At 35.9% G+C, this 21,945-nt stretch overlaps 1 protein-coding gene across 2 annotated transcripts in view; it reads left to right on the top strand.

Annotated features, from left to right (window-relative positions):
* The window catches only part of Dach1 (dachshund family transcription factor 1), a 382,982-nt gene that overhangs the window by 339,884 nt on the left and 21,153 nt on the right, over nucleotides 1-21,945 (top strand). For both annotated transcript variants that reach the window (XM_021181596.2, XM_021181594.2), the window contains 2 exons: nucleotides 2,828-2,971; nucleotides 3,401-3,469. In XM_021181596.2, the coding sequence (XP_021037255.1) occupies nucleotides 2,828-2,971; nucleotides 3,401-3,469 (213 nt within the window). The remainder of the gene's footprint in view (nucleotides 1-2,827; nucleotides 2,972-3,400; nucleotides 3,470-21,945) is intronic.

Raw genomic sequence — 21,945 nt, 5'->3', positions numbered from 1 at the left:
TAATAATACTGTTCTGTGTTTGGTTGTTTAATTTTTGCTACATTGCCTGTAACAAAGCTTAGAATAGTACTTGATTCCCAAGTTTATTGTATTTATGAATGTTCAAAGTCCATACTATCTTCTGTTTTCTACCTCAGGATTGGGTATATCTATCCATATCATTGGTCATATAGTTTTTCATTGCTTATAGGGTTTAATGAATTCATATTCCTTAAGATAAGAATGGGCTCTGATAAGATGAGAACTCTGACAAAGAATGTTGTGTTCACTCACAGTTGCTCTTTGAAAACCTCAGGAGTTAAAGTCATAAAACTAAAATAGAAAAGACTGATTATTCAAGCAAAGCAGGTTTGGTGAGATATTTATCAACTGACATGGAAGCTTGATGAATATCTGAGCAAACGACTGAAGTTAAGCGTTTGTATAATTTTCCTTCTGAATGCTTCATTTTCATTCAACAAGGTCAAGTACATGAAGTACAGATCAAAATGAATTCTTATTGGATAAAAATAATGGCATTATTGATCTGCAAATTGTTTCTTTTACAATATTGTACTGGTCATCGATAAATAATTTTGAAGGTCATTCATATTTGTGTATTTATTTTTTACATGAATTTGACGATGACAACCAATCTCTCCTTCGATTCAGCTACATGATTTCACAAGATCTGTAGAAAAGGGTGATTTCCCTTTCCTTAATTTTATAAGTATCCATTATAAATTCTTCAACTGTCCACCTTTCATGTTTGAGGTGGTCATTTAAAGATCATTGTTTCTGTTTTAGAATTTCCACAGTTATTGCATTAGTTGTAATAAGTCATTATCTACTAGGTGTCTGAATTCAGCATTTTAGAGACATCATCATACATCACATAACACTCATTCAGTATATAACATGGTATAAAATAATATGCATATGCATAGATTTAAGGACTAAAATAATTCAAGCATGATAATAGATGTGTGTAAAGTGAATGAGGATGTTTGAGCAAAGAGATGAATCTGTGGAACCATTTTTGATGAGAGAGCCAAATTTCTACTTTTTTCTAACCTGAATAAGATTCATATAAGATTAAATGATAGGCCGTAGGATTTCTAAAATAACCTTTGGAGACTGGCAAGTCTAGTAAGACCAGGTTTTGCCTTCAGTATTATTCCTCTAACCACTAGAGGGCAAAAACATCCACAGATCACACCCTGAATCTCCTCCCATTTAATTAACTTCCAACAGTAAGCTGAAAATAATAATTATTCATACTTACCCACTATAAATGTATCTACTCATAAAGTGTGTTATCCTGCAGACAACTGGTTCAATCTTATTTCAGGCAATCATATAGGAGGAAATTGAATGGTAAATGGCTCAGTGCTGTGTATTCATGTTTCATGATCATGTGTTATTTATAAACTTGTTTCAAAACTACTATATCTTTTCATGGATAAATAATATAACATTTGGAAAAAGAACTACAAGTACAGTAAAATAAGAATATTATTTCATTCTTATATGCAGAAAATTAGCATTATTTTGAATCAGTGCCAATTATTTCATAGATAACAATGTAGTCAATGCCCATTGGGGGTAAAATTATTTGAGATATGTGATACAAAAGCCAATGAGCTCAAGGGTTAATGGGCTGCCATCAACGTAGACCGAATGATGATACAAATGAGACATGGGGAGTAGAAACTGAAACTAAATATTTACTGGAACACTTTCCTACCTTTACATGCCTATTAAATATGAAATTAAGTAAATGCATTGTTCTTCAGTGGGTCACAAGACACAGAGCAATTTCTCTTTATAGCTAAAAGACTAAATTTGTCATAGTGGTTATTAATTATCCAGATAGATAAGTTTTAAAGAATTAACATTTGCCACCATTTCTTCCTAAGTCCATCTACATAGGTGTAGACAGAGTAAAAACCGTTTAATCTATGGATGTACACTTTGATTGTTCATATTGTTATTATTTGTTGATCAGCATTAAACACCACTATTCTAATCATCTCATGGGAGAAAATGTATCATAAACAACTTCAGTATCATACTACACTTTTTCATACAAAACCATGTCGTCGGTAGAACATTATAACTTCAAGGAAGATTTGCTATAGACTCTAACATCAACAAAATGAAGCTATAATATGTTTCCTTGAAACATGTTATAGTATTACCCAGGAAGGAATCAATTTTAGAAAAAAATAATATTGCTGATTATGTTGATATCATAATTATGTTAAAATGACTACTTTTACATATGAATAGCATATGTTATTCATCATATACATGCAATATTCTATATTTTATAAAATCAGAAGGAATAATTATTAAAAATCTAGTTGTTGTTTTTTTTTTATTATTTCTGGTTTCTTTCAGCAGCATTTGTAGAGGTACTGCCTCCTGAGACGAGGAACACACATACAACTATTGTGTGTGCTGTATAATGTGCACACAAAAATATGCACTATTGAGTGTACGCTGCAGTGAACTGACTGCAAGCAGAGACTAAGCCACAACTTTTATGTTTAACAAGCTCCCTGTATCAGTGAACACAGAATTTACTATACTTAGTACCGTCTGTTAAATTTATCTCTTCATAGGACAATTGAGCCGTTCTTGTAGTTATTTAAGGGTTAAATATAGAATTGGCTCTTATGAACATATTCTTTGGGATAATTTAAGGTGAAGTTGGGACTTGGGATTTCCTCTTTGTAGCCAGACTCTGATCTATAAGGAGAAATGAATATTATAAGGATTATTGACCATTTGTAAATCAGCATCATGACAGACCCGAAAAGTAATTTGCAGGTTTCTCTTCCAGCCATCGTTCAAAAGAGGCTAAAGAAGGAAAAGAAAGCAAAGAGAAAACTGCAGGAGGCACTAGAATTTGAGACAAAACGCCGTGAGCAAGCAGAGCAGACACTGAAACAGGCAGCTTCAGCGGACAGTCTCCGGGTCTTAAATGGTGAGAACATGCATGGTTTTGCATACGCAACTTTGATTTGCATTAGAGGAAGGACAATGTTGGACATGTGCTTGTGAGTGTGTATATGTCTAGGTCTCATGTGCTATTTGATAGGTGATTTGATCATTGTGTGATTTGATCTCATTATCTGGGACTTGGCATTGCTTTTCTGCTTCTCAAAATTCATTTCTACAGAAAAAGGATGCAAGATTAATCTAAGAACCGTTACTTCAGTCTATCATATGTCCAATTTTACTTTATGTATCTACACCTTCCGAAAATTCTTATAATTACCATTCTGTTAAATCTTGAAAATAGGAGATTTACATGGTTTTAATTCTGTATCAAACGAACAGGTAGCTCTTGTTTTTAAAAGGCAATAGGAATCAAATGAAATCTATGTCCTTTCTTAATTCTTTATGCTTTTAGACTCCCTGACCCCCGAGATAGAAGCTGACCGCAGTGGAGGGAGAGCAGATGCTGAAAGGACAATACAAGGTAGGAATTTGCAGAGGCTATAAATCTAGATCTGGCTATATGAGTTTTTCCTCTGCTTTAGGCCGCTATTCAAGCATGTAGCCTACCATCTGGGCCACATCAAAACAAGTTCAAACAAGGTCAAGTTCATCTTGCTTGTTTATAGGACTGAATTCATTTTGTGCTGATAGATTTTCTTTAAATTAACAGGTCATTTCTGTTTATATAATGCAATTAAAAGGGAATAATTAATTTTAAACATTGTATGATTTAATATTGGACACAGTGAATGTGTTTTATTGAGTGTTTGGAGCACAATCTAATTCTGGCAGGCTGTATAACTCCATTCTACATAAAGTCATGTGCTATACAAATAGTTTTAAAATGTAAAGGTGTCTACTCATTTTTGTGACAGCCACAGCAGGATACATATAAAATAGATTCACTAAATGCTAAGAATAAGAATTATTGTTTAGGTCATATGTGGATTTTCATATGTTCTGTGTACTATAATATACATTTAATAATGAAGGTATGCTGAGCAAGATCAAATATAGGATAGTAAGGAGGTTTTGTTAAACAGCTAGAAAGCTAGATATGGTATATCGTGGAGCCTCTGGGATTGAGCAAGAATGAAATCAGAAAGCAGCGTTTACTTTCCAACACCTATTCTAGACAAATCCACTAACAACATGAATATAGAAACAGGGGGAAAAAGAGCATTTGTTTTCTATTCCAAGTAAAGATGATTCTTCAAGGGGAAATCTAAAATGATTAATGGCCACAATCTTCCCCGATGCTTTTGTTTTACATTTTAAGCTCAATCATTTTTAGGGCATCATTTGATACAAATTGTGTTACTCAGTCAGCTCCAAAAGTGTCAGCCTGGGCTTAGTGTAAAAGCAGCACACTTGTTTTGTATCCTGTAAATAATCATCCACAAATTGAAGAAATATCCCTGGGGATATAATGTTATATATTAAACCAATATTTATCTTTCTTTATGCCATAATGATTAGTTTTAATTAACAAAACTTGAATAATATGCTATTAGGAAATATTTTATTGAGTAGAAGATTAATGAAGTTCTAGATACAAAAACTATCTCCTTTTTAACAGGATGATGCATTTCACTGCACTTATGCACATCTTTTGGATCATATGAAAGAATCTACTTTCTAGGAAATGTTACTCTTCCCAGAAAGCCAATTCTCATTATGAGGAATGAGACCCTCAGTACAGGTGGAGGTAACACCAGTTCTGGTGTGTTTACATAAGGGATTATGCATACACTAATTCAGCTCATATGAAATACTCTAGTAAACCTCAGACAGTCCAGTTTGGTATAATATTTATGTAATCTTCCACTGAACATAGGCAAAAGCTATAAGGATCACACATCTCTATATGTTCATTGTCATTCATTGTTAGGACTGATGAAGCAACGGTTTTTTTTTTCCCCTTGTTTTTCTTTTTTTGCACTTGGGTGAGGTGCCACAAGCCTGTGATTTCTAGAACTTTTAGAAAATAAAGCAGAGGAATTTCAAGTGGAAAACCATCCTGGGCTATTTAGTGAATTATTTCGCAAAAATACTGAAATCACATCAAATGTGTTGCTTATATATCACAGACTATATCTGGCATAATGCACAGGCAACAGAATTTGGGTAATTAATGAAATTGTTCCTATTTTCATTTTAAATTCTAAAGTTCACATATTTCTAAACATGCATTTTAATATAATTAAAGTCTTGCTATATAAGGATGAATATTGAAAACGCAAAATTTGTATTGCTGTGATTTACGTGTGAAAAACAATTATTTTCTTTCTTTTACTTTCAAGAATGAAGCCAACTGAATAAAGTAGTAAACATAACCCAATTGCTTCAATATTTGACGATGATGATTCATTAGGTGTTCCAGTCCTTTACATCTCAAATGGTATCCCTCTTCTGGGTTACCTCTCCACAACCCTCAATCTCACGTTGGCCCTCTCTCCCCTCCCCTTTGCCACCACCCTCTCCTGCCCCTCCAGCATTCTCCTATGCTGGGACATCAAACCTCCACAGGACCAAGGGCCTCCCATTGATGTCAGACAAGGCCATCCTCCCTTATATATGTATCTGGAGACAAGAATCCTTCCCTGTACCTTGGTTGGTGGTCTAGATCCTGGGAGCTCTGTATGGTCCAACTAGCCTACGTTTCTTTCTTTCTTTCTTTCTTTCTTTCTTTCTTTCTTTCTTTCTTTCTTTCTTTCTTTCTTTCTTTCTTTCTTTCTTNCTTTCTTTCTTTCTTTCTTTCTTTCTTTCTTTCTTTCTTTCTTTCTTTCTTTCTTTCTTTCTTTCTTTCTTCCTTCCTTCCTTCCTTCCTTCCTTGTTTGTTTGTTTTGTTTGTTTGTTTTGCTTTGTTTTGTTTTGTTTTGTTTTGTTTTTGTTTTTGATTTTGATTTTTTGAGCCCTGGCTGTCCTGGAACTCACTTTGTAGACCAGGCTGGTCTCGAACTCAGAAATCCACCTGCCTCTGCCTCCAGAGTGTTGGGATTAAAGGCATGCGGCACCACTCCAGGCTACACTGTTTTTCTTATGGGGTTGCAATTCCCCTCTGCTCTGCCAGCTCCCACACCAGGGTCCCTAAGCTCAGTAGGCTGTGGAACCAAGCATCTGCATCTACATTGGTCAGGAGCTGGCAGAACCTCCCAGGAAACAGCCATACCAGGTTCCTGTCAGCAAGCTCCTCTTGGCAACAGCAACAGTGCAGAGGTTTGGTGTCTGTAGACAGGATGGATCCCCAGGTAGGGCTGTCTGCAGATGGCCCTTCCTTCAGTCTCTGCTCCATGTTTTGTTCCTGTAATTCCTTTGGACAGGAACATTTCTGGGTTAAAAGTTTTGAGATGGGTGGGTGGCCCCATCCCTCGAATGGAGGCCATGCCTGTCTACTGGAGGTGGTCTCTATAAGGTCTATCTCCCTTTCTCTGTGCGTTTCTGCTGAAGTCATCTGCACTGGGTCCTTCCCTGGCGTCTGGGACCCTCCAGTGGCTGCCTCCAGTTCCTAATCCACCACTGCTACATATTTTTATTCGATTTCCTGACTCTCTGTACCTTTCTCCTGCCCCCTCCAGTACCTGATCCTGCCCCCCCCGCCCAGTTTTTCCTCCCCCTCCTCTCTCCTTTCCAGGTGCTCCCTCCCTCTACCTCCTACGATCTTCCTGTCCCCTATTCTCTGCAGGATTTATATACCTTTCGATTGTTGATTTTAAAATTCCGATTTTATTCCTAATTCACTTTGTGCTGTTCACAGTTTTTTTTAATGATTTTTCAAAGTTAAGAGTTAAAAAGAGAATTTATGCGATGAAAAACTTTATACCTATTAGTTTCTTCTGTCTTTGCACCTCCTCCTCTTCCTCCTCCTCCTCCTCCTGTCCCCTTCCCCCCTCCTCCTTCCTCTCCTTTGGCTGGCCTGGAACTCACAGATATTTGTCTGTCTCTGCCTCCTGACTGCTTGCATTAAGGCACACATCACCACACTCTGTCCCCACTCTTTCTATTACCATTACTTCAGCTTTCTATTTAATACTTTTGAAAGAATACCAAAAACAGATTTCTCCCCCTCTAACTCCATTGAGTAATAGTAAGGTTTTTTTTCCCTTCCTCTTTTGCTTTGTTTTGTTTTGAATTTTTCTTTTTTGTTTTTAACATCAAGATTAACTTAACACATTTATAATGTACAACAGAAGAAAATTAACTGTGAACTGCACGAAACAAAGAACATTGAGTAGATAAAAAGGCGATTAAGAACGAGTCCAAACTAATTTCTCATTTATGAACCAGTCTCTGTCGTGTGTTTTGCGATCTGTGGGGTACTAACTTGTTCACAGGTTAATAATAATAATAATAATAATAATAATAATAATAATAATGAAATATAAAACATACAAACAAAAAAACAAAACAAAACAAAACACAAAACAACCAACAAAACAAACAAACCCAAACTTCCTTGCCTCACTATGTCAACCAGAGTCCCTATGCCCAGCTGTGGTGCTAGGCTCAGCTGCCTTCTTATTCCCAGTCCAACCATAGCAGAAAATCATTCTCTATTCTGAAATGACTCATCTGAATTGGTAAACAACACAAAACATAAATAACCCACAATTTTTATACTCGTCATGTATTTTTAAGATTTTAGCCATCAATAATGCCACCCTTGGCATTGGAGTGAATCATCTAGATGTTGGATGCTTAAGGACCACTCAAATGCAAGATGATTACTGTCATAGTAGCACCTAGACTAGGCGAGACAGCATCTCATGGGCATTTTGTATCACCATTTCCATAAAAGCAAAAATATGAGAAAGAAGAAAACAGAATGGTGTAAGAAATAATTCTGAAGAATAGAATCATTAATTGTTTAATGGTTAATCATTTTCTTGACTCGTGAGGTAAATCTGTTTATAGTGCACAGGGAAAAATTCTGCACTGCTGATATGGCAAATAAGTAATTCAAAATTTATGAGTTTGGTTGAGATTCTAAATGCACAGTGAATATCCAAATATTTAACAGCAATTTGTTTCAGGATCTGATTTACATTGCAATTAGGTCTTCCATGCTGTGACTTTTAACAACCATCCATATTTTAATTTCTGCTGGAGTTTAAAAAGCATACTCTACTATATGTTTTATAAGATCATTTTATAAGATCATTTATATACAGAATTCATACACATATTCAGTTTTTATATGGCTTATGTGTAGTCAAAAACTATGGTCCCAAACTTCACTCTACTATCACTTTCAAAAATGTATGCTGTATATGGACAAACATGATAGTTTTATTAGTTTAAATCCTCTGCACATGATATTCTCTCTCACTAGACAATAACACCCATTTTTAAAAATATTTTTCTTTCTAATTTCTTTTTTTTAATTTTATTTAATTATTTTTATAGTCCAGATTTTATCCCCTTCCCAGGCCACCCTCTGACTGTTCCACATCCTGTACTTCTGCCCTGCCACCCCCCAGTCTCTTCAAGGATATCTCCATCCACTCTACCCACCTATTCCACTAGAACGCTCCACTCCCTAGGGCCTCCAGTCTCCTGGGTTAGGTACAACTTCTCCTTCTGAGTCCAGACCTGTCAGTTGTCTGCTGTATATGTGGTGGGGAACTCATATCAGCTGGTATATGCTTCCTGGTTGGTGGCACAGTGTCTGAAAGATCTTGGGTCCAGGCTAATTGAGATTGCTGCTCTTCCTATAGGGTTACCTTCCTTCTCAGCTTCTTCCCATTGGTTGGGTGTAAATATCTGCATCTGACTCTTTCAGTTGCTCGTTGGGTCTTTTGGAGGGCAGTCATGATAGGCCCTTTTTTTGTGAGCGCTCCATAGTCTCAGTAAAAGTGTCAGGCCTTGGAGTCTCCTTGAGGTGGATCCCACTTTGGACCTGTTGCTTGACCTTCTTTTCCTCAGGCTCCTCCCCATATGCATCTCTGCAGGTCTTTCAGACAGGAACAATTATGGGTTACAGTTTTGACTGTGGGATGGCAACCCAATCCCTCACTTGATTCCCTCTCTTTCTGCTGAAGGTGGGCTCTAGAATTTCCCTCTCCCTACTGTTGGACATTTCATCTAAGGTCCCTCCCTTTGAGTCCTGAGAGTCTCTCACCTCCCAGGTCTCTGGTATATAGTGGAGCATTACCCTACCTCCACCTTGTGAGGTTGCCTGTTTCTATTCTTTCTGTTGGCCCTCAGGGCTTCTGTCCTATTTTCCCCACCCAATACCTGATCATGTTTCTCTCTTCCCCTCCCTGTTTCCTTTCCCACCCAGGTTTCTGTCCCTCCATCCCTCCCTCCCTCTGTCCCTCCCTCCGTCCCTCCCTCCCTCCTCTCTCTCTCTCTCTCTCTCTCTCTCTCTCTCTCTCTCTATATATATATATATATATATATATATATATATATATATAAATATATACACACACACACATACTTATAAATCATAGGATCTTTCAAACACACATAGACATGTTTAGCTGCATCAGATTATAATATATGATTGTCTATTTTCTTGCCTCAGAAGGATCTCAAAGTTCAGTACACACACCTGGCTTGCCACTGAACCTTGCCCTGGTCTAAATCCTTACTACACGATGAGAAAGGATTGAAGCTTACCTTCCTTCCTCTTCATTTGAATGCTCAGTCCTCTCTATGTTGCTAACGTATTAGAATTAGTATTTGTCTTTTCCTAATCACCTTCCTGGTGTTTTCCCTCACTCGAGGGACAGTTTAGACCCTTTGTGGCAGACTTATCTATCCTCACAGTCTTGATTTAGAAGTTACTGTGTCCAAGAGTACTTCCCTGTTCTTCCTTCTCTCTGCCCCTGGAGTTCCTACTGGCTGCTCAGAACAAGTTCTATCAGTGCTGGGAGCTTTCTATTCCTCCTCAGGACCAAGCTGTACACTGCCAGCTCTGCACTGCTCAATTTCCTTCAGCTGGAGTTGGAGCCAAACCTTTACCATCCAGTTTGGTCCTGATTGTGGCCCTGCTGTCTGGTGGAATGTTGGCCATGTAGTAAGACATACTGCCGATCCTTGGAGGAAATAGATCAGGCTTTGGTAGTCAGATACCAAAATGTTTTCATTTTGATGGGTGAATTAACAGTTTGATTTGTTTTTGTACTTGTTCTTTGTATTTGACCTGAGATTTGGACTATGTAATTTTTTACTTATATTCAATATTCTATTTTAAATTTATATTTTGCTATCCTACAATCACACTTACAAAGAAATTTAATTTAATTTGCATACATTAACTTCACCCTTCTTTTACTTTTACTTAAAAATAATTAAACATTGAGCACTATATCACTTATAAACTCTAACATTATTTGGTATAATCATGTATCTAACATTTCACATATATATGCAGAAATTTTCTAAAATGTTTTAAAACTTTTACTTCCCTTAGAGAATTTATTTTCATTTTTTATGTAATAACTTGTTTTTTTTAATTTTGGTTTTTTTAAATCAATGCAAATATGAGCTGTAGTTCATCTGACATCATACTCTGTCTGCAAGTTGTGCTTACAAAATCTTGACTCCACTTGAAAGTACATCTCTTTTATTTACATCCAATAGCCATAATCAAAACTACTTGGCTTTTTATTCTCTTTTTGACTGATCTCAGATCATAGAAAACCAAATACTATTCCAATGAAAACACATAAAAGGCTTGCTTTCACATTCACAATCTTTTTTATTTAAAAATATCTTCTTTCTGCTTTCTAGATATTTGAAGATGCATGCTGACTTTTTAAATTATTCATCTATTCAACAAATCCATTTTAGCATTGATGTTATGCCAAGTAAACTATCATGATGTTACTGCCTTAGTATTGGGAAAGGAGTTTATGATAGAATGAAATTCTTTGTTGGACAAAGTTGGAAACTGAGTCTTAATGAAGGAGAATGGCTTATTAATGGTTGTAGCAAGAGTTTGTCAGTCAGAACTGCAATGGGTTCCAATTGTTTGATATATCACTATATTTTTTTCCCTGAGTGCTTATAGATTGTGCTTGTTAAATGATTTCCTTCTCCTTTATAATGGCGGATTGCTATTTGGCTACTAGTTTTCAGCTACCAAGTATCATTCATGATGCAAATGCTGCATAGATGTGTGTGTCTGTGTATGTGCATGTGTGTGTTTGTACGTGTATATATGTTATGTGTGCAATATGTGTGTGTGTTTTATGCGTGTTATGCATGTTTTGATCCAGGTTCATACTGTCATAGGCTGATTCAAATGTTCAGGTTTTCAACCTCAACTTGCTGTGTGGTGGGAGTACAGGCTTGCTTACCATGTTTAGCTTGAACTTACATACTTTATTAAGCTTTTTATTGCTTTAAATGTTCTAGCATGCAAATATCCTACTAACACAGTTTTCTTCATTTAGACTTTGTGACAGTATGCATTTAGTAAGTATGTATACATTAGTAATTGAGTGGATTTACAATGTGCTAGTCAGATTTTCTAGAGAGTACATATTTTAGAGAAACAATTATAGGTAGAAAATGTTACTTCTGTCTCAGAGTTCCAGAGGTATCAGGCTACCACAGTGGAGAATGCAACACAGAACAGAGATGCTATTAGAATGGAACCAAAGAAACATAGAGAAAGAATGCCTACCTGCTCATCTTTCTCTTTTCCCCTCATTTTCAATCTATCCAGACCCCCATCAGTTGTAGGATTAGCATCAATAACCTTCAGGGTGGATCCTCTCTTCAGCTATTCCTTGTTGGAAACAGCTTTGCAGATACACTCTGAGGTGCACACTATCAATTTAATCAAGTCAACAATTAAGATTAGGCAATGGGATTGAGAATGGATACTTATGGAGCCATTTCTCCTGTCTTATATAACATTCTAATTAAAAGAAAAAAGTAAAGGCAAAGATCAGAGGGGCTAATTAATTCCTTGATTATCAGTCTACCAGTTGGTTGTATTGCTTGGAATTTGCATTGATTAGGAATTGAGATTTACAAGTCCAAAGAAGGGTCTCCCTGACATAAATTGCAACCTGGACTTCCGTATCTCTGTTTCAGGATAACTACTTAGACAACTAACATACCACTCATTTCAAGTAGCCAAAAGGTTGTGAGTAAATTGAATTTGTCACTAGTAACATCCAAAATTATTACTACTAAAGAACGAGTTCCAGTGCAAAGCATCAATCCCTGTTTTGCTTTTTACTCTTTTATTAGACATTATTCACATATTATGCTTATAATCCCACACTAGAAACATCTCACTCTAAATGGATAAAGTAGAAAAAAATAAGAAATAAATTATACTTATATAAAAGATTCATCTTCATCCCCAAATCTTAGCATGTAATGGATTTTTCATAAACATAAAACATCATTAATACATGCATTGTCTTCATAGCATATTGTCTTGGCTAATAGTTTGTCAAATTAATACAAGCTACAGTAATTTCTGAACAAATAAACTCAATTGAGGAAAATGCCTTCGTAAGACTTGTATATAGGCAAGTTTGCCAAGTATTTTCTTCATTAATAATTGATGTGGGAGGGCCTAGCTCACTGTGGGTAGAGCCAACACTGGGCCCTTGGTCATGCATTGTATAAGAAAGAAGGCTATGTAATCCCTGCAAAGCAAGCCAGTAAACCACCTTCTTCCATGGCTTCTGCCTCACTTCTAACTTCTGGGTTCCTGCTTTTACTTTTTTCAATAGATTATGACCCAGATTTTAAAAGCCAAGTTACTGTTGGGGATGTTTTATCATAGTGCTAGAAACCCGAATACACAAATCTTTGATTTCTCATGGGAGGTGTGTTTGAATAGATAGTTAAAAGGCAAACCCAGACTTGAACTTCAACAGTGCCTAACGGAAGCTCCCTTAAACTTTAACCATCTTCATGACCTTTTAAAGTCTAACTCGATTGTCATATAATTGCTTCTTGAAAATCTCCTTTCCCATATTTGAAAACAAACCTCTAAGTTTCCCATGGGAGGGAAAATTAGTAACACATCTCTACAGACCCAACAGCTCCCAAACACCAGGACTTCTCCTCAATTTCAGGATCTCTTTTTACTACTTTTCATCATTTAACAAAATTCAATTTCAGAAGGTTAATACAAATATTAATCCATACGAAACACCTAGCTGCTAGGTGACAGTACCCATACAGCTGGATTTTACCATTAATATTAAATTTCACGATAGTAAAAGAACTTATTTAATTATTTACAAGTTGTCAACTTGTAAGCCCTGAAATTGTTACTTTTTAAATACATAATTTAAATATTCATTTTTGGAAAGTTGGTTCTTATTTAGTACATGTACTGGCTAGTTTTCTGTCAACTTGACACAGCTGGAGTTATCACAGAGAAAGGAGGAGCTTCACTTGAGGAAATGCCTCCATGAGATCCAACTGTAAGGCATTTTCTCAATTAGTGATCAAGGGGGAAAGGCCCTTTGTGGGTGGTGCCATCTCTGGGCTGGTAGTCTTGGGTTCTATAAGAGAGCAGGCTGAGCAAGCCAGTAAAGAACATCCCTCAGTGGCCTCTGCATCAGCTCCTGCTTTCTGACCTGCTTGAGTTCTAGTCCTGACTTCCTTGGTGATGAACCGCAGTATAAGCTGAATAAACCCTTTCCTCCCCAACTTGCTTCTTGGTCCTGATGTTTGTGCAGGAATAGAAACCCTGACTAAGACAATATATAATTTGTAATTCATCCCATAGAAGACTGCTTATAGAGAGTTTAAAGAAAATAATTTGTCTACCCGAACCAAATTTTACACGTTAAAACGTGTTTAAAATAAAAAAAAAAAAAAAACAAAACAAGAATAGATATTGTAAAATCAAAACCAACCAACAGAAATAGCGGCCAGGGATTTATACCTAGCCCTCCTTTGACTAATGACTCCTATTGACTCATTTGGACTTAAAGGATCAGCCTGAAAATGATCTAAACTACTGCATTCTTTTAAGGATGTAAGTTTTAGAAATGTATTACTCGAGCAAAACAAAGCAATAACAAATTTGCTTTTAGTCCTTTAGCACTGACTTGGGGCACTTAGCATTGTTTCAATACATTTAGTCAGTTTAAGGTGGCATTGTTTATGTTAAACAAACGGTGATCATCATCCAAGGCCGTAACCAATAAACAATTTACAGTTCCATACTTGTGAACCATTGCTAATATTCATGTAACCAGAATTACACGTTAACTTCAAATAGTTTCAGGGGGACACATGTATTTCATAAAGTATTATATTAAGGTTTATTTATAATTTTAGTACATGCTTTGTTATGTCTTGAAAATTAAATTTTTAAAGTGCATTTTTTGTGAATATCCATAAATTCCAAGTGCAGAAATCCTCTTCTAGATCTTTGTTCAGAATACCTTCTTTTACTTACAATAATTATGCAGGAAATTAATCTTAGGAAACATTAACTATTAAAGGCCTAAAATACTACTATTATTAGTAGTAGTATATAAAACAATTTCCTTATCTTTGTTGTCATACTGCACACTTGTAGTGTCTTAGATATCATTATTTTTTCTTGCAAAAATACTATAATGAAGAATTGGCACTATGTGAGTTTCAGAGATGTAGCAATTATATATCACATATATCTAAAATGTTCAGAGTTAACTTGACTTACAAGTTAGAGAGGAAAGTGGACATTGTGCAGGTAAATTTTTATCAGTATTGAAACAGCATTCTTAAAGCAGAACTAATAATATGTAAATAATTGAAGTTAACTGGCTCATTTGTAAATGTGTTTATGATAGGGTTTTATGCTATGTGAAGAACGAAAGTAAAAGAGATAAGCAGAAACTGTGAATGATTTGAATAGTGGACCTTAAAGATCAATGCAATGTTGTATCTCTGATTTAGTGTCATAATTACTGAAGTGAAAGAGTGATTAAGCAAACCATACCAATAAAATTCACAGTTGATCATAATTTACAAAGCGTAGCATGCATCTGTTTCAACAGCATTGAATAAAAGGGGGATGTTGACAAATTTGAGGGTGAGTGAAATAAAATCCCCTTTGTGAAAAGTTCCCAAACTGCTTTTAGCAAACACTAAGAAGGTTAATATTGAATCATAACACATGTGCACATAGCATAGTCTCCAGAGCATCTTAGTGCTGCTGAAAACATGCATGGCAAACAATGTGTCCAAAAAGAGTATTTAAATAAGACTCTGGTATTATAATGATTAATATATAACTTCATTAATATATAAGTTCACTACGTTAATTTTGGAAGAATTTTATCTTTGTATTTATGAGAAACTTACTTAAATGTTTGTGCTTAGAATTTCAAAATTCTATTATCACGAGAAAAAATTGATGAGATTTATAACCAACTATTTAGTTATTGAAGATGATAACGTAAAAGATATAGATAATTCATATCAGTGAATTTATACCTTACACTCAGCATCACTACATCCACAGCCTTTCTTCTCCTTCACTGTTGCCTGGACATCTAAGGGAAGTTTAATAAACAGAATAGCTTCTTTATAATGAAACATAAATACACATTTTGAAACTGTTTATTATATTTGAGTGTCATAAATGTGATCTGTAAATAGTTTAGCTACGGGCGAGGAATTCTTGTCTTTGTTCATTTAAATATGGAATAACCATGAACAAAATTTAAAAATTGATACAAACAAATGGATGTGGAAAGTCCATTATCAACTTTAGTAGCATATGTCGTTTAGACATTCGAGACATATAACACCCTTTGATACAGACACTCACTTAGGAAAAAATTAAAACATCATCATTTACACCATAAATATAAAAAGCTTATGGTGCCTTATTCCACCTCCCGTGGTCAGGGACAGAATGCAGACATGCCACAATAATGTTTTTTTTATTTCTACTGTTCGAACCATATTAATGAGAACATCATTTTGGAGAACTAATTATTTCTATTTGTCTTGTGTCACACTTTCTAATTCCCCTATATTAGCACAGCCAAAGCAAATTAATTGCTTTTCCAGCAGTTGAACCTTGTCCAAGAATGAGCTCACATTCCCTTCCAGTTTCCCTGTTTGTGGGAGCGCATTGTGTCAAAAATTTCTCTTGATACTAAACATAGTCTCAAGAATACCTTTACAGATTTCTGTGTGCTCACTTGATGGAATTTATAAGTTTAAGTGACCCGCCAGGAAAGATAAAGTTCTTAGCCACGAGATTATACATCAAAACAGTTAAAGTGAAATTAAAATTAAATGAATGAATCTCACTGAAGCAAAAAAAGCAGTAATTAATGGTTCCCTTAATTGTCTTCATAAAATATTTGCATGGGTCTAATTTGCATAATTTGCATGTATTAATTAATCTTTCAAAGGAATTTTGTGCTGAGAGAAGCCAAAAATCTCTTTGTTTTATTTAAGATCTAATGAAATATTTATCTTCTTTAATGAACTTCTCATCTTCATTAAAATAAAAATTGCACAAGTTTGTATGTTTTAAATGTTTTTATAATTGAAGTATTCAAAAAAATCTCTTTAGACTTAGAAGAGCTGAAAAACAAACACATTATTTAGCATTCAGTATCACTTCAACAGTACTTACACTTTAAAAAAAGAAAGTTCAATCACGCTTTCTAAAAGGGTGCCGAGCATTTGGTAAATGAAAATTGCATTTTTTTTTCATTTGAAAAACTGAGAATTATAAAGCCTGATTATTTCTTTCAATGGCTATGTTATTTTTATGGCTGAGATAGCAGGCAACAAGGGTCCAGATAAGGAAAAAAAAATCAGTATGTTCAATTGTTCAGGATAAAGTTTACTGGCTAAAAATATTTTAGCTAGTTCAAAGAAACAAGTCTATTAAAATTCACTTTTATATTTGTAATGAGCGCGAAGCCAACAGTATTTCCTGGCAGAACCTGCTCAGCTTCGGCTCTGTTCTAAATCTGTCTACTGAATAATGGCAGCAGGGGTTTCTGCTCTCACAAACTGAGGGATCATAGCGAAAACCAAGAGACGTGCCTTGGAAGGCTTGGAATCCAGAATCTCTATCTGGTGCCAAATCATATATATTCATGGGAACCGAGAGGACGTGAGGAGGGAGCACGGACGCTAACAAGACATAAGGCTAGAGGAAAGACGGTCTGTCCACGGCGTTCATTCTTTATGGTGCCGCCCTATCTCGCAGGTTAGAAAGAGGTTCATTCCTAACAGAGCTGAAGGTATGTCAAGCGTTTTCCATTTTTCCTTTTTTTGTTGTTGTTGTTTTTTTTTAATCTCTATGGAAAGCTCCTTTGATATTTGAAGAAACTGAGGCACATGAATGTATATCAGGAGCTCAACACTAAACTCAAAATCTGAGATCCATTTGTTTTTATGTGCCTTGCTTTCTGTATGACGGCCTTCTTTTTATATGATCATAATTTACGAAGTGCCTCTGAGTAGCTACATGTAGCCCAGATAATAATGGTGGTATAAATTTATAAGTATTAACATTGAAATTGCAAATATATAATTCTTTTCATGTAAAGTTTAGTAATGTGATAAAATCAATTACGCTGACTTTGGCGCTCCCATGAACCTTATCGTTAGTGAAAAGATATTTTCTGCAGTTGTTTCATCCCTGACACTCGGTCCTAATTTACATTTTCTCAAGATGTTTTCTAAAACAAAACAAGGCTTAGTTTGCTTTATAGTAAAGAAAAATCCAATCATTTGTATAGGGATGATTAATAAATCAGTTATAAAATAAATTCCAATACACAATTTATTTGACACCAACATAGTTTATTAAGCTGAATACGAAAGAATTAAAAATGTCATCATGCAGTTTAGTGCCAGGAAAGTCGCAGTGAACTTTTAGGAGACTCTAGTGTCATTCACATTGTGACTTTGGGATTTCACTTTAACTCCTAAGAGCTGTCCCTCTGCTGATATTCTGACACCATCAAGATGTCAACACATCTCTTCGTTTTTCTGAGTGTAAGCCCCGGTGTGATGTGCACATAGTCTGCATACACACATACATAGGGACTTTAAATCCAGAACTCCTGGATTCCCATTCCCATGTTTTTGTTCATTCTTGGCATAATGCTGACTGTGCAAGTAGATCCTTTTAGCTCTTCAGATCCTCCATCCCTAAATCTAAGAAGATAGGTATATGTACCCCTTTATGACTCGACCACAGCTGACAAATTAACATAAACAGAGAACTCCGGAAGGTGGCTGGTAAAAGCCATGTGGAAGCTACTGTTGGCTGTTATTACAACTAGATGCAATTTTAATGTGACAGTATTTTCAATCCTATTCCTTCCTGAAAAAAAATTACACATACCTCAGAAAGGTTAATTCTTAAAAGAAAATTTCCTCCGCAATCACAGCATTTTCCTCTGCACATCACTCAGACTTTTGTTTAAGACACTGTTTAAGCTGGCAGATGGAAATGGTGCACACCAGACTTTCCAGGGCACTTAAAATTTCACCACAGGGTGTGACTTTCACTATGTCAACTTAAAAAATATAGCTTAAAAAGATGAATTTGTGGCCACAAATTATGTGTGAGTGCTTATAAGTTAAGTAAAAGATAAACTACACTTTTACTCGAATTTAAGATGGAAACAGTAGAGCATCTTTAATTTTTTAATTATATTTTGGCAAATCTCTGTTAATATGATTTGTATTATCATACAGTGTGGCGTAACTGCACACTCTTCTAATTCATATCTAATCACACTCCTGAGATAGTAAATCTCCAAACAGAGTTCCACTTAAGCTTACTAATTATACCTATAAAACGATGAATGATGGCTACAAATTATTGGATCTGACTCTCATTCTTTATTTATTTCTCCCTAGGAGAAAGAGCAGTAGATGGGGAGATTTCAGTCCATAAATTATTCCCATATGTATTCAGGTGTACTATGTCTAACTGTGATTCCATACTATGGTTTTACACTTAATTCTGACGCCCATGAAGTCATGGTGGTAGAACTAAGAGGTAGATATTTGCTCCTCATCGTAAAATATTAGCTTGTATTAGTAATTATAATGTCTTCATTTTTAATGGTGTGCAATGGTTAATACAGTTTTAGACCTATCTGAATGTGACTTATAGTCATGACTGGCTTTATATAAGTGGCTCCACCAAAGCTTTATACACTTGCCCAGTCTAGGCCTGCTTACCCCGTGTTGTTAGTAATAAAATGAGTTTCATAGGTGAATAGAAATCAGGTAAGGGACATCCTGAGAGGGCAGCACATAGCTCTTCTAAACTAACAGAGGACAGGTCACATGTGATTTTTGCCTCCTAGGTGGTACTGTCAGCCCAACAGTGGCATATATTTTCTAAGGGAACTCAGAAATACAAATTCCTTTATAATGTTGCATTGTGGGATCCTGTACAAGATGTGGGTTAGTGTATTCTCTAAAAATTGTAAAGCAACTACAACCAAGAAGCCTTATACATTGGCTATCTAGCATCACACGCAGACAAATCAAAACCCAGCATTTGTCTTACAAGCAGAGAGAAGCTGACAAATACTTTTTGGTTGAATGCAATGCTTTTGGCTGTTACTAACCTCTGAATACAGGCATACTTGAAATGATATTTTAAAGCCCACTCTCCTACATCATCCTTTATGTGTATGTAATTCAGATTATTGTTATGTAAGACGCTTAATATGTGAGCGTTTCAAAGAATAGAAATGTGTACGTGTTCATTGTAGGGTGCAGGAAGTAAAGGCACTTGTCACCTGTGATGGTGCCTGATGATCTTGTTGGATCCATGAGATCCACATGATAGAAGACAAAAATCAACGTCTGCCTACTTATTCTCCTTCAGGGATACATCTGCACACAAGCACACACACACACATACAGCACACACACATATACAGTCACACACACACAAGCACAAACACTTCCCTCCCAGATATACCTACACATACCTCTCTCTCTCTCTCTCTCTCTCTCTCTCTCTCNCTCTCTCTCTCTCTTTCTCTCTCTCTCTTTTCTCTGTCTCTCTCTGTCATTCTCTATCTCTCTCTGTCTCTCTCTGTCTCTCTCTGTCTCTCTCTCTCTCTCTCTCACACACACACACACACACACACACCCTTCCCTACCAGATATACCTACATACCTCTCTCTCTTTCTCTCTCTCTCTCTCTCTCTCTCTTTCTCTGTCTCTCTGTCTCTCTTTCTCTGTCTCTCTCTCTGTGTGTCTCTCTCTCATACACACACACGCACAGGTACAGGCACATGCACACACACAAGCACAAGCACACCCCTACCTATCCCCCAATACACATACTCATATCCACAAATAAAGGAATATAATATGATTTTAAACAAGAAACATTCCTAACTATTCAAAATTACCAGAATTAAAAGAAGTTGTATGCAATAGTTTAAAGAATTTACTATTTTTTCTACAATGATTTAAAGTCTTATTTCTCTCCAAGAATTCATGATAAATTATCAATGTGCCAATGTGTTTTTCCTTTTATTATTAGGCAGTTGTTTTTAACTTTTAAAGATCTTGGATTTCTTTTTGGATGAAATAATTGTGGTTAAGTATACACATAAGTTATACACTACTTATTTCTATTGTTGGCAGTACTTGTGATTTTGGAATACAATGATTTAGTAATGTGATTGATACATAAATACATAGTGCCATAATTTCTCTACTTTATGCTTACTTTAATTTTTAAAGAATTTTTAAATGTGACAACAGATGGTAAATTAATACAAATTAGGGAGTACAGTTACTGAATACAAAACTCATTCAGGTAAACGGCAAGAAAAGTAAGTCAGTCTGATGGTGGTGGCTAAGACATCCAGGCCCCATTGTGATGAGACAGGTCTCCAGGCAGCACATTACCATCTCAACCCTCAGTCTGTATATTAGTCAGTGCCAGGGCATGGCCACTAACAGTGGTCTCTGAAATTCTAATGCTCAGCCTTGACATCAAGGGATATATCTGTAACTTGTTTACTACTCAAAATTCAGTCAAGACTCTTAAAACATTCTTTGCAAACTATAAAGAGCTGTGCAGGCTTATTCCTGGTCAGTGAGATTTCACCAAGCCCAGGAGAGAGAAGACTAGACAGTGTAACTGTCAACTGTGACTTACAGAAAATCTTAAAAAAAAGAGACATAGGTGCTTGTTTCTAACTTTTTATAGCTAAACTGTTGATGATTCCATGTATCTCTGTTTTGTGTCATTATATGATTTTTTTTTTGAAAACATGGAATGAGTAAATCAGTCTAGTCAACAGGTGTGTGAACAATGGGAATTTAATGTTAATCCTTTGGAAATGTATAATATTCTGTTGCCAGACATAGTTACCTCAACATATAACACAAATGCACAGTTCTTATGTACGACTTTAGTGCTTTTGACCATGAGCTTCTTCTCATTTCTCTTAGTAACTTGAGACTCTCCATTCCATTTCCATGGGTCGTCTCATTTTTATATTTCACATAAGTTAAGAAAACTCGTAATGAACTCTGGACTCTGTATGTATACATAATGTGAGATGGGTAGGGAAGTGAGGAGTACCTGAGAGAACTTGGGGAGGGGAAAGAATATGAGGAAAATGCATTGTATGTAGGTTTTAAATAAAGTATTTTATATAAGAAGAAAAAACATGCAATTATTCTGTATATGAGTTATTTAACTTGGAACAATATTTATTTATCCATGTGTCTTAGGGTTTGTATTCCTGCACAAAACAACATGACCAAGAGCAAATTGGGGAGGAAAGGGTTTATTCAGCTTACACTTCACATTGCTGTTCATCACAAATGGAAGTCAGGATAGGAACTCACACAGGGTAGGAACTTGGATGCAGGAGTTGGGGCAGAGGCCATGAAGGCTGCTGCTTACTGGCTTGCCTCCCCTGGCTTGCTCAGCTTTCTTTCTCTCTCTTTTTCTTCCTTCCTTCCTTCCTTCCTTTCTTCCTTCCTTCCTTCCTTCC

The sequence above is a fragment of the Mus caroli genome, chromosome 14 (assembly GCF_900094665.2).
Source record: "Mus caroli chromosome 14, CAROLI_EIJ_v1.1, whole genome shotgun sequence".
Classification (NCBI taxonomy): Eukaryota; Metazoa; Chordata; class Mammalia; order Rodentia; family Muridae; genus Mus; species Mus caroli.
This window is presented reverse-complemented; position numbering and strand designations above follow the sequence as displayed.